Below are 13,550 nucleotides of genomic sequence, written 5' to 3'. Positions count from 1 at the left end.
TTAAAGTTTAAGATGCAACCACTTAAGAAACTAAAAGAAAATTAGGATTTACAAGACAAAAAGCTAATAAAGAGTTGATATTTTTTCTCAATTCGACACTGAAATCATGATAAAATATGTCATTATCACTCACTCGAAAAAATGATAATCATTACAAAAGAAAAACACACAAACACCATTGATCACAAATACATTAAAAGAAAAACTAATTTACAATATATATATATATATATATATATATATATATATATATATATATATATATATATATATATCTTAAAAGTTATAAAATAAATTTGTCTTTTATTTTTAGAACTCTCGATTCAAACTTTTATTTAAAAGTGAATTTGAAGTAAAAGAAATAATTAAGCCAAACACTATTTAAGTCTAAAATAAAAATATTTAAATGTTTTTTAGACAGGTTTATTTATCTTTCTTAAACATTTTTTTAATGACATTTTCTTTCAGCCATCTATGAATGCATGGCATGGGTAATAAAAAAGTACATTAATCGGCAATTTTAATTTTAAGATCAATGTAGTTTTTAGGGATAAAAATGTGCATAAGTAAGTTGGAGAGAACAAATGAACGACAAAACTCTGTTTTCAGGTAAAAATAACACCCAATTCTGAATTTGAAATAACTGTTATTGTGGAACAATTCTTTGTTCAGTTTTAATCGTTGATTTAGTATTAGTTAATTTATTATTATTATTATTATTTTCAGCATACATACGCTTATATATAAGTTGGATTCAACGACAATTAGTAGCACAACTAAGTAGGATTCTTTTGACGCAAAAAGATAACCCCGTTGACCCCATAACTTTTGAAAAAAGAACATGAAATGCATGCTTAAGTTTGAACCCTGGTTAAAGTACAAATAAAACCTACTTTTCTTAATTACTTTAATCCCTTTCTTTCAACAATGATTAAATGGTATGAAATCCTTGTTTAAGATGGCCAATAGTCAAATTTAGGAGAGACATACATAAGAACAACAAAGCTAACCTTAAGTTACATTGAGTTGAAGAAATTCTTAGAGAGTTTACCTAATTTTGACAAAAGTAAATTAATTACACAAATTTGCATATCAAATTATTGATGGCGTTTTAAATTCACATATAAATATTTTTATCAGTCACATTTTAAATTCACAAATTCTTAAATTTATGTCCAAAATATGATTCAAGAAGATATTCATTTAAACCCGAATATTGTAAATTTAATGTCCGTAAATATGAATATTATCGAGCTATTAATTAGGCAAATATTAGGATCCATAAAAATCTTACGACACAACACAATATTACTAAGCCCACCATTTTGTAGGTTCCTTGGATGAGTAAGACGTCAATTAGTCAAATGCTCTTAAAGAGGCACATAATTAATTTCCCAAAAGACTCTTGTAATAGCTCAACAAAATAACCACTGAAACACATTTTCGAGATCGATAACAATAAATTATACCTGGTAAATTAGTCATGGAGTGTTGAATATAATATATATATATATATATATATATATATATATATATATATATATAAATTGAAATTGGCTTAAATTTATTTACCAAAAGGTGTAGAGAGAGGAAGAGAGGGGAGGTTAGAAGAAACTGGTGTCCTGAAACAGAGGGGTACAATAACATAAACATATAACACAGAGACAAAGGTGCAAAAGAGAAGAAAAGGGAGAGAAGAGAAGAGAAGAGAAGCTTGCATATTAAGGGAAGAGATTAGAATAAATAGTTAGAGTTAGAGTGGTCTTTGCTGGACTTGGCGGGATTTCCGGTGCCGGATTCAGTGTCGGCTTGCATTCCTCACTCACTGCAATTTTCTCTCTCTCTTTCTCTGTCTCAACCTCAGAGAGAAAGAAGAAAACAGTCACAACCACAGCCGCAGAGAGCTACCTACTACTTCTTTGTCCCTGTTGTTAAACCATTCTCTCTCCAATTTGTTATTTTTATCTCAGGCCCCCATCGTCACAGTATAATATCTTTTTCTCTATTTTTTTTTCTTTTCCAAATTTAAATATTTTTCTTTTCGTCTTCCGTCAACTGAAGGAGGATTCAGAGAGACAGGCAGAGAAAGAGAGAGAGAGAGAGAGAGAGAGAGAGAGAGTAGGTAGAACAATATAACCTCAGTCAGACACAGAAGAAAGGAAGAAGCATAGAAAGCGATACAGATTTGGCAGCCTTGGAAACTGCGGGGAGGCGAAATAGAACAAGGTTTGTGATTCCGGTAAGACTCGTTGGGTATTTGTTTTTGTTTTTGTCCTCTTTTTATTTATTTATTATTTTTATTTGGGGGTATGTGATATATTAGAAAGTTGAAGACTTTTGGGAGAAAGAGAAATGTAAATGTGTTGGGTGTGTGTGCAGACATTTGATGGAAATGGATGGATCTTTGGGTCAGCGTTGGTAAGAGATGGGGATAGTGTGGTTCCGGTTGTTGTTGTTGCTGGTGGTGAGTCAGGTGACATTGGAGCAGATTGAGCCACTGAGTTCCTCTGAGGAGCGAGAATCGTTACTTGAACTGAGGGCTTCTCTGGGGTTGAGGAGCAAGGAATGGCCAAGAAAACCAGACCCTTGTTTACTCTGGGTTGGCATCACATGCCAGAATGGTCGAGTCGTTGGGATCAGTATCTCTGGGTTTAAAAGAACAAGACTTGGGAGGGGGAACCCGCAATTTGCAGTGGATGCTTTGGCCAATTTCACTCTCTTGCAGTCCTTCAATGCCTCTAATTTCCTCCTTCCTGGACCTATTCCCGATTGGTTTGGTCTCTCCCTTCCTTCTCTCAGAGTGCTTGATCTTCGTTCTTGTTCCATTGTGAATGCTATTCCCTCCACTCTCGGCAATTTGACCAACCTCTCTAGTCTCTATCTTTCTGACAACAACCTCATTGGGAATGTTCCGGAGTCTCTGGGTCAACTCTCTGCCCTTGCGGTTCTTGATCTTTCCAGGAATTCTCTCGCTGGCTCCATACCAACATCTTTTGGCTTTCTTGGGAATCTTTCTTCCCTTGACATGTCTGCCAATTTTTTGTCGGGGCCGATTCCCCCTGAAATAGGGTCTCTTTCCAGGTTACAGTACTTGAATCTTTCCAACAACGGACTTGCCACTTTGCCTAGTCAATTGGGGGGTCTAACTAGCTTAGTTGTCCTTGATCTTAGTCAGAATTCTTTTGCCAGTGGAGGACTGCCTCAGGATTTGGTTGGGTTTAGGAACTTGCGGCAGATGATACTCACAAACAGCATGCTCACGGGGGCCCTGCCCGGCAGATTGTTTACTGATTCATTGCAGTTGCAGTTCCTAGTGCTGAAGCAGAACAATTTTAGTGGTGCTTTGCCTGTTGAGTTGTGGTCTCTGCCAAGATTGAGCTTCCTTGACGTGTCTGCCAATAATTTCAGTGCTGTGCTTCCTAATTCGAGTTTGGCTGCTAATGCTACTGTTGCGGTGCTCAATATTTCGCACAATAAGTTTTATGGAAACCTCTCTCCTGCTTTAAAAAGGTTTGGGTTTATTGATCTTTCAAACAACTATTTTGAGGGCAAGGTTCTGGATTTCATGCATAATGTATCTCTAGATAGCAATTGTCTCCAGAACGCCACAGATCAGAGATCAACGGCGGAATGTGCATCGTTTTATGCAGAGAGGGGGCTCAGTTTTGATAATTTTGGACAGCCGAATACAACAACACCTCCTGCCTCAAAAAGATCTGGGAAGAGCAATAAGACTAACATTATACTGGCTGCAGTCTTGGGTGGATTGGGTTTAATTGCACTTTTGGTGTTGCTAGTGGTTCTGCTGCTTCTGTGTATTCGTAAGAGGGGTAACTCAAATCAGAGAGGAAACGGTGTGGGTCCTGCGCCTGTTGGCAGCAGTCCTCCAAACCCTGGTGTACCTATCGAATTTCCAAATGTAGGGGACTCATTTACATATCATCAGCTGCTCCAGGCAACAGGAGATTTCAATAATGCAAATCTTATCAAACATGGACACACTGGGGACTTCTTCAATGGTGTTTTGGAAAGTGGGATTCCTGTCGTCATCAAAAGGATCGACATGCGTTCAGCTAAAAAAGAGGCTTACCTGTTGGAGTTGGAGTTCTTCAATAAGGTTTCTCATCAGAGATTCGTTCCATTGTTAGGTCATTGTTTAGAAAATGAGAATGAGAAGTTTCTGGTATATAAAAGCATGCCAAATGGGGACTTGTCTAATTGCTTGTACTACAAAAACACTACATCCGAAGATGGTACTTTGCAATCACTGGACTGGATAACCAGGTTGAAAATTGCTACTGGAGCCGCAGAGGCCCTGTCGTATCTACATCATGAATGTGTGCCTCCCATTGTTCACAGGTATTTCCAGCATTCCTTCTTGAATTTTATTTCTATTTCCCTATTGATTGCTTTAACAATCCATTGGATTCTGGAGCCTGATGAAGTGCCTAATTTCATTAACTCTCAACTGCTCATCCCCACTTCATCCTTGGATGCATCTTTTTTAAGAGTTCAACCTTTTGAACTGATCCTCTTTATAATTTATATGGATCCATACTCTTTGAAATAAATTTCCCTTGAGTTTTGGTCATTGAATTTGAGGTTGCTGTCATAAGTTTTGGCATTTGATTTTATATCTTTTAGGTGATTGAATATAAGTTTCCCTTGAGTCTGGACTTTTTCATTATTAAATGTTACTATGCATTTTCCATCTAATGGAGCTGTAAAATAGAGGTTGGGAGAAAGTCTCACTTGGGGGTGCATTCCCTGTATTTGATTGGGCATTTCAACACTGCATGCATAGGATGAGTTTTGTCACAAGTTTTCCTCTCAAAGTTCAATCTAAAGTTTAAATGTTATGGTAGAAGTGACATGTCTATCTTCTATATATTGTAGGGATATTCAAGCAAGCAGTATACTTCTTGACGACAAATACGAAGTTCGGTTGGGGAGTCTAAGTGAAGCCTGTGCTCAAGAAGGTGACATTCATCAAAGTAAGATCACCCGGTTTCTGCGGTTGCCTCAGTAAGTACTCAACCAACAACGTATTCAATGAATCTCATGAAAAATGTCTGACAGGTCAATCAATTATGCATAGACAGTATCATTCTTCTTTTTGACTTGATCCTTTTGGCTGTTTGTTGAAAAATGCTTACACGTTGAAACTTTTGCTTTTGGATTGCTTATCTATTTCAGACCGGTTATCATGTCATTTTTAATGTGGGTGTTTTTAAATAAGAAATGTCACTTAAAGTTGTCATTTTTGGTTTTCATTAATGACTGCTCCAAACTGAAAGTTGTCATTTTTGGTCTCTGCAACTAAGAAGTCCTTTATCCTGTTCGTTCTCTCGCAAATTCTTCCACTATGTCATTAATTCATGATTTGGTTGTGTTATGATTTTTGAACAAGTTTTGTATTCCTTATTACAAATTACAAATCTATATTATTTGTTATATTTTTTTCTAATTTTCTTTTTAAATGTGCAGGTCCTCAGACCAAGGCCCATCTGGTAAGTAGAAACTCAATTTTAATTTTTGGTTTAGTTTCGTGATCTGTTCTGTCCTTGATTGTATGTTTCTTCACTCATACCTATTAAGAACTGAACTTTAAGCCAAATTCAATCCTACAAAACTATCACTGTGGACATCTAAGTTGAAAAAGAAAATGTTTTGGCATTACCATTTATCCGTGATAGTTTTGTGCCAGCAAAATTCATTTTCAGTAAGGCAGTTGGAAATCCTTCTGATTATCTAGAATTATGAGATTCTATTCACTCTGAAGTAGTTAAGTGGTCAATATATTGTGCTGAGATGTTCTTCTGTTTATTCACACGAAAAGCTCAGTAGAACTCCGAGTGGTTTGTGGTTGTCTTTCACAAACTGTGATGGATAATTTGATCATGTGGTTTATTGTATGTGCTTATTGTGAAGTATATAATCCTCTTTTTTGGCTCTAGCTTTGTATGAATACAGATAAATGCATAGTTTTGACATGGATTTGATTTACCGTGAAACAGGTTATTCAACAACAATTTGTGCCTATGACGTTTATTGCTTGGGAAAAGTTTTACTCGAACTGGTGACCGGTAGGTTGGGAATGAGTGCAGCCAGTGAAGCCGAAGTAAAGGAATGGTTTGATCAGATTCTGCCTTGCATTAATATGTATGAGAAGGAGCTCGTGACGAAAATTATCGATCCATCGATGGTCGTCGACGAAGATTTCCTAGAGGAAGTGTGGGCTATAGCCATTGTTGCCAGGTCTTGCTTAAACCCCAAACCTTCAAGGAGACCCCCAATGAGATATATTCTGAAGGCTTTGGAAAACCCTTTGAAGGTGGTGAGGGAAGAAAATTCCAGTTCTGCGCGGCTCAGAGCAACCTCTTCCAGAGGTTCTTGGAACGCTGCTACTTTGTTTGGGAGTTGGCGTCAGAGTTCTTCTGATGTAGCGGCAACTCCAGCAGCCTCAGGTGTAAAACTAGAAAGAGCTGGTAGTTTGAAACTGTCAGGAACCACCGGGTCGCGGTCGCAGTCGCAGGGTAGTTTCCACAATGGCGGCGGTGAGATTTCGTTGTCGCGGAGACGACACTCGAAGGAGATATTCCCAGAGCCATCAGGGGTTGATGATGTAGAGAGGTTGGAGCTGGAATAACAGAGAGTTTGGTCGTAAATTTAATTCTTTTGGTAATGAGAGAAAGCAGATGATGAAAGCTCTGAAAGGGGTGATTTTTCTTTTGTTTTCAGTGGTTTTCGATACAACAAAAGTGATGGAGTGGAGAGATAGAGATACAGAGAGGAAGAAGAAGGCCAAGCGCTGTGGTATAGATATGGATTCTTCTTTGACTTGCTTGTTTCTGACTGAAACAAGCACCATTTTTTCACCTGTAATTGATTTTTTTACCCTTTCTCTCATGGAATGTAAATTTTAATGTCTTAGGATATCTTCATTCAGATCATATTTGTTTTTATTCTGGAAAAGAAAAAGGAGACACCATCAAATTTCAAAGAATGAAAAAGAAAACAGCTTATACTTGACTTTGTTTTCGGCTTTCGAAAGTAGAATATGTTTGTTTTTGAAAATCAATGTTTGGATGTTTTCGTATTCTTAAGGTTATGGTTGTTTCGATCAAGAAAGAGAAGTTTTCAGATTTCTATTTCACCCTCCCATACTTAGTAATCTCACCCCTATTTCAGTTTTTTTTTGTCACTGTTCAAAAGAAAAGTCCAAAAAAATCTAATCACTATCTACACCACCCAAATACTATTTTCACCTTTCAGCGTAAAAGCAAATATTATTATCTAATAAATTTTAAAACTAATGCACCTACATCTTATACATATCTAAATATATAATTAAAATTTTAACATACATTTAAATTTAGTTATCACTTTGACATTTATCTTATATCTAATTATTATATCAAGACACGAAAACATGGATTATAATTTCATGATCTTGAATTTCAGTTGTAAATTTGATCTTCTAATCACGATTAAGAATAGTCTTTTTATGTTATAGTTATACTAATGAGATTCTCCAGGAATCAAGGTTTTATACCTTAGTTCTATTAAACATGTTTTAAGTAAACGTGACAAAGAATTTTACGGTTGAAATCACACAATTGTGATTCATATAGATATAGTCGAAATAGCTAGAATTACGGCATTAATCACACACTTAAGAAAAAAACAAACAATTAAAATATAATAAATTTAATAGTAAGAGTTATGTTATAGACCAAAAGTGGAAATAAGGGGATAAATAAAACAAGGAAGTGAATAACTTTCTTTTCTGTTGCTATTTTATAATTGGGTAAATTTTTCATTGTAAATTTTGATCAAAATGTACTTAATATATTTTTGAACAAATTAATTTCAGTTTATTTTCTTAACCATAAGAGATACATTAATGATACTAACTATGTTTTTAATAATAATTTACTGTTAATTAATTGTTGATACGATAGTTAACAACCATATATGATTTGAATTATTTTGAAAATAGGGTTGAAGTAGAGGGAGTGCAATTCATACCGACACATTTAATATCTATGAACTGATAGCTCACGACAACTAATTTTTTCACGTACTTCCACATTCCTTAATTATTTGGACACGCGCTCAATAACTTCTCCATCATCGTATACATAATATTTATAAGAAATACGTCTATTAATATAAAAAGATTAAAAAGCTCGTTTTATAAAAGTGATTATGGTACGAATAAGTTATTTAGCAATGTATGGGAGATATTTGAGTTGCATGTGTAGGGCATTGGAAGTTAGTTACTGTAGGTGGAGCTAGTTGAGTTGGTGAAAGTAAATGGGAAGTATGAAAAGAGAATGAAAATGGCATATTGAAAGAAATGGTTTGGTGGTGAGTTACGTTGGATAATCACGTTTACGAGTCAATTTGTCATCTACATATATAAGATCAACCCTAGTCCTTTTCATCAAATCACAATGGATAATTCTGTTTCAACTTCCACCATTCGCTCCACTTCAAAGCAAACCAAACCCTATTTTCTTCTCAAAATATTACAAGTTAGTTACTATATATATTCGAGATTATCTATTTTGAAGACTACAATTTTGTCATAATTTTATTTTTAGAAAACATATTAGATTATTGAAAAAAATATATTTAAATTATCTTGCCTACGATATTTGATCACTAATATTGTAAAAGTAATATCTTAAATTAATTATTTTTTATTATTAGTGTTTAGATTAAATGTATTTTTAATTTCTTATATAAAATTATTATTTTTTAGTTTAAATTTTGATATAATTTAATTCTTAAATTTTATAAATGAATAAATACATTTTTTTTTTCAAATCTAATAATGTGAATTGTTAAACAGTATTTCAAGCTAAGATTAAAATTATTAACACAGTTTAACATGTTATTGATAAAATATCGTTCTAAAGTCTTATTTAAGACATAAAATTATATCAATTTATTTTTTAAATTTAATAAGCAAATATATTAAAATTTTAAAACAATAAATTTTGACTTTCGTTCAAGATTTAAAAAATAAAAACATATTTCATTATTATTATTTATGCCAATTCATCATGTACTTGAGTTGTAATTACATTGGAGTCCCCACGGTGATGACGTGAATGGGGAAGTTAAGGGAGCGTGCGCGAGTGGCATTTATGTAAATAGAGTCCCAATCGGACCCAAAAAGCAATAACTACAATCCCGGTTCTGTCTTGCTTTGCTTTAGCTTTTGTATCCGTTGATGAAAGTTGAAACTTCACACTTTTCCCAATATTCTCGCTTCTTTTCTTTTTCTTCTTTTCTTCTTTCGTTCATATCATTTTTTTCAATTCTGAAGCAACCACTTCACTGCATCACAGTTTCCACAACAGCAACAACCAAACGCTGTCAACACTACATTCTCTCGTTTTCACTCCATTCCATTCTCGCTCCAAATAAATATCAGCAATGGCGGCATCCGCCACCGCCTCCGGCGGTGTGTTGACGGATCTAACTCACCGAACCCCCTTTCTCGGTCTCAAACTCTACGCCCTGATCCTCATTCTAGTTATAATGGTGGTGGCAGCAGTGCTCCTGATCCTACTCTGCTTCCGCCGGAGCTCGAAGAAGCGGAAAATGCGAGTGAAGCACAGCTCCGGCGCGATCCCGCTGGTATCGAAGGAGATCCTGGAAGTGAATACTCTGGAACTGAAAATCGAAGAGGCGGACGAGGAGGATCCGAAGAAGGAGGAGATGAAGCTTGAAGATAGTCCGTCGGTGGAGTCACCGAACATAGGGTGGGGACGCTGGTATAGCCTCAGTGAGCTTGAGGCTGCGACGCAAGGGTTCGCCGAAGGGAATGTGATCGGAGAAGGAGGGTATGGGATTGTGTATAGAGGAAATTTGCTCGACGGTTCTGTCGTCGCAGTCAAAAATCTTCTCAACAACAAGTATGCATTTCTCTCTACGTTTTTCTGTTTCTCTTTTTCATTTTTTTCTCACGTTGCTGTGTAGTTTTCTTATATTGGTTTGTATATAATGCAAATAAAAAGCAGCTAAGAGAAACTGTTTTCTGTTCTGGGATCCTACACGTGAATTGTGGAACAGGAATTTCACATGTGTTTCTAAACATAACTATAGACAGAAATTCCTTAAATAAATCTTAATATATCAAGAAATTAGAATCTGAATATCGATTAGATTAGAACTGGCGTAAACAATGAGTAGCTTTTTAGTCTCCGACAAGGATCGTCTCGAATTTATAATTATGAGTTGTTACTTGTTTTGGGGAGTATTAAGGACTAACGTGAGTGGATGGTCAATGTGCTCTTCTTCTTTGCTTTTTTCTTTGGGGGGCCTCTGGGTGATGTTATTTTAGTATTTTACCTTTTTCTTTGTCTCCTTTTGCTTTTTTGTTTATTTATTTATTATTATATTGTTCGTGATTTCTGTATCTCAACCTTTTCTTTTCTAGGCATGTTAATTTAGCTTAATCTGGATAATACTTTAGTTTAAAGTTTAAACAAACGTGTCAGTTGCTGTGAATTAGGTGGGCCAGCGAGAGACTGATGGTAGTATTAATTAGGAAAATGTTATTTGGACAACAAAAGTTTGACACAATTTTGACAACAGCGACGTGGCAGCTGTGCATTGGCTCAGTGAACCGGGGTGAGGGGTATTTTGGGTTTTTTCTGGTTTGTTTTCAATTCACTGAGCCAATGCACAGCTGCCACGTCGCCGTTGTCAAAATTGTGTCAAACTTTTGTTGTCCAAATAACATTTTCCTATTAATTAATAGCTTCATATTACTCTCTACAAAAATGAACTTGGATCTTCTCTCTCTAATTTTTTTTTTTTCCAAGTAAAGTGCGATAATCACGTTAGAAAGTGAAAAACACAATTGTTGTCAGATATAATTATTGGATCTTATTTGTGTTCGTTTTCAATGTCACTCTATATTGAAGAGATCTAAATCTAACCAAAACGGCAGCTACACATTTGCATGACATTGGAACTCGCTGCAATAAATTAAGTAGCATTGTAGAACTCTAGACTAGAGGAAAATATGCGAAGGTTGTTTTACCACAGCAACTTTGCTGAAATCACGGAATGTTTTCAATACTCTCTTTCTTCCTCACCATCCTGCAATGGCTTATTGAAACTCATGTGTTATTGTATTGTAACAAAGGGGGCAGGCAGAGAAAGAGTTTAAGGTGGAGGTTGAAGCCATTGGAAAAGTGAGGCACAAGAATTTGGTGGGGTTAGTTGGATATTGTGCAGAAGGTGCTCAAAGGTAAAATATGTTTAAGCATGTGTCTTTAATTATTTCTTTGAAGGTCTTTCAAATGAAGAAACTTGTGAATATGACACTTTTGCTGACTATTCATTCAGGATGCTTGTTTATGAATATGTTGACAATGGAACATTGGAACAGTGGCTGCATGGTGACGTAGGACCTGTTAGCCCCTTGACATGGGATATACGAATGAAGATTGCTGTTGGGACTGCGAAAGGGTGTGTTTATGGAGTCTCCTGTGTCGTTTTATTGAACATATACCTCAAACTTTCACTCATGCCAGCTATCTCTAATTGTAGTATAATTCTTGTCAACTGATATATTACTATTTTTTACAATACGTATTTCTAGTACAACTCTTATCATGATCCCTTAATATTACATTTCTATTACTTTAAATATTTTTTCGTGGAGTATTAATTAACCTTCCTACATTACGAAACAGGCTAGCCTACTTGCACGAAGGATTAGAACCCAAAGTTGTCCATCGAGATGTAAAATCCAGTAACATTCTCTTGGACAAAAAGTGGAATGCTAAAGTATCAGACTTTGGACTGGCCAAGCTCTTAGGGCCTGAGAAAAGCTACGTGACAACGCGTGTAATGGGGACATTTGGGTTAGTTTCATTCTCAAGTAACATTCTCAAGTAAACATTCTCTTACATGGAGGTGGATACTATTTATCTGTTTCATTCAACGCCACAAATTTTGTGCAGATATGTGTCACCTGAGTATGCAAGCACGGGTATGCTTAATGAAGGCAGCGATGTGTATAGTTTTGGGATTCTACTTATGGAGCTAATTACAGGGAGGAGTCCGATCGATTATTCTAGACCACCTGGAGAGGTGATTCTATGATTTCTCTATATTTTCTTACTGTCTCCCCTGAAACTCCAATGAGTCTTATGTGTGCGTTTTGTTTGGTGCGCTCAGATGAACTTGGTTGATTGGTTTAAAGGAATGGTTGCAAATCGTCTTGGTGACGAACTAGTTGATCCTTTAATAGATATTCAACCCTCTCAAAGATCTTTGAAACGAGCTTTACTTGTTTGTCTGCGCTGTATAGATTTGGATGTCAGTAAGCGACCAAAGATGGGCCAAATTGTTCACATGCTTGAGGCTGACGATTTTCCCTTTCGTTCTGTAAGCCTCCTCCCATGCTTTCATCCTCTGTGATTTATAAGACAAAAACATGTGATGCAGCGTTACACACAGTTTTTGATACTATATGTCACATCCTAATGTGGAATATTTAATTTCACAGTAAATTTGAGTATAGCTTCACCAACTGAAATGACTTGCTTTGCTTTCTGAATAGGAACATCGAACAAACAGAGAGAAAGATCCTGTTTATTCTAAAGCAGCTGGTTCCAGCAAGATTCCATATCCAACAAGGCATGTAGAACCAGTAGATAAATCAAACTGGAGATGATATGACAAATCGTTAGATAAAAATATTTTTTCCAGCGATTTTCAATATGTTGTGATCAAGTCAGAAGCCATTGTGCATATAGTGTAGTTTCATATCTGTAGGAGAGGTCTTAGCATATTCTGCTGTATGGCATTATCTTGTGAAGAAACGAGCCTTGTAAATAATATTATCCGTCTGCATAATATTTCGGCAATAATATTGCTGATATTTATTCGTATATTTGTTTACGAAATTTTCATTTATCCAAACGAAGATTTTGTTTAATTAAACCTAAATAATGTTTCAGGTCGAATGCAACTCCCTTCTCTAATTATGAAGAAGACAAAAAAAAAAAAAAGTAAGTCTGTAGAGTTAAAAATTTGAAGAAGAAAGGATACATATTCCTGATCTTTTAAAGGAATTGATCTTTTGTTTTTTATTAAAGAAAATTGTTTATATTTTAAAAAAATTATATCGCTGATAGGCATTTAATTTAATTTAATTTAATTTTTTCTATTAAGACGCTTCATGTGTCTGAAGTATTAACGTAGTCTTTTTGCAGTAGCAATATAACTACACTTTTATGCTCAAACATTTAATATATATCAACACATCCCTATACACGTATACTTTTTTTTTTACAGTTTAGTATATATACACATTTTTTCTTGATAGAATAATGTGTCAAATATTTATACATAGAGCATTCCTTTTATCAACTCTTGGAGACATTTTTCTTCAATAGAATAATTATGTCAAAAATTTATATAATAAATTTTTTTGAGGATAGAATTTGAAAAAATTATTATAAAGTATCACAGTTTCTGAAAATATTTTCACATATTCATAATATTTATTTCAA

The 13,550-nt window shown here is 35.1% G+C and overlaps 2 protein-coding genes across 3 annotated transcripts; both read left to right on the top strand.

Annotated features, from left to right (window-relative positions):
• The first annotated feature begins 1,588 nt into the window (after positions 1-1,588).
• Positions 1,589-7,032, top strand: LOC124842523 (putative LRR receptor-like serine/threonine-protein kinase At2g16250). Of its 2 annotated transcripts, none has more exons than XM_047319026.2 (5): positions 1,589-2,226; positions 2,380-4,359; positions 4,897-5,025; positions 5,488-5,510; positions 6,018-7,032. In XM_047319026.2, exons 2-5 carry the CDS (start codon positions 2,426-2,428, stop codon positions 6,647-6,649), a joined length of 2,718 nt encoding a protein of 905 aa, XP_047174982.2. In that variant the 5' UTR covers positions 1,589-2,226; positions 2,380-2,425; the 3' UTR covers positions 6,650-7,032. The 2 variants fall into 2 exon arrangements, with proteins under 2 accessions (XP_047174982.2, XP_047174981.2); XM_047319025.2 differs by having other exon boundaries at positions 1,589-2,239.
• A 2,118-nt stretch (positions 7,033-9,150) lies between these two features.
• LOC148204303 (putative receptor-like serine/threonine-protein kinase At4g34500) lies at positions 9,151-12,926 on the top strand. The gene is made up of 7 exons (XM_088107461.1): positions 9,151-9,932; positions 11,171-11,275; positions 11,374-11,496; positions 11,724-11,894; positions 11,994-12,123; positions 12,211-12,420; positions 12,596-12,926. The coding sequence occupies exons 1-7, from the start codon at positions 9,451-9,453 to the stop codon at positions 12,707-12,709; spliced, it is 1,335 nt and encodes a 444-aa protein (XP_087963587.1). The 5' UTR covers positions 9,151-9,450; the 3' UTR covers positions 12,710-12,926.
• The last annotated feature ends 624 nt before the right edge of the window (positions 12,927-13,550 follow it).

Source organism: Vigna umbellata, chromosome 2, assembly GCF_029865625.1.
Source record: "Vigna umbellata cultivar VRB3 chromosome 2, Vumbellata_1.0, whole genome shotgun sequence".
Taxonomy (NCBI): domain Eukaryota; kingdom Viridiplantae; phylum Streptophyta; class Magnoliopsida; order Fabales; family Fabaceae; genus Vigna; species Vigna umbellata.
This window is presented reverse-complemented; position numbering and strand designations above follow the sequence as displayed.

Coding starts and splice junctions, on each gene's coding strand:
- LOC124842523 (XM_047319026.2), top strand. CDS start 2,426: ATGGGGATAGTGTGGTTCCGGTTGTTGTTGTTGCTGGTGGTGAGTCAG. Junction 5,026..5,487: donor CGGTTTCTGCGGTTGCCTCA/GTAAGTACTCAA, acceptor TTAAATGTGCAG/GTCCTCAGACCAAGGCCCAT. Junction 5,511..6,017: donor CTCAGACCAAGGCCCATCTG/GTAAGTAGAAAC, acceptor ACCGTGAAACAG/GTTATTCAACAACAATTTGT.
- LOC148204303 (XM_088107461.1), top strand. CDS start 9,451: ATGGCGGCATCCGCCACCGCCTCCGGCGGTGTGTTGACGGATCTAACT. Junction 11,895..11,993: donor CGTGTAATGGGGACATTTGG/GTTAGTTTCATT, acceptor AATTTTGTGCAG/ATATGTGTCACCTGAGTATG. Junction 12,124..12,210: donor ATTCTAGACCACCTGGAGAG/GTGATTCTATGA, acceptor TGGTGCGCTCAG/ATGAACTTGGTTGATTGGTT.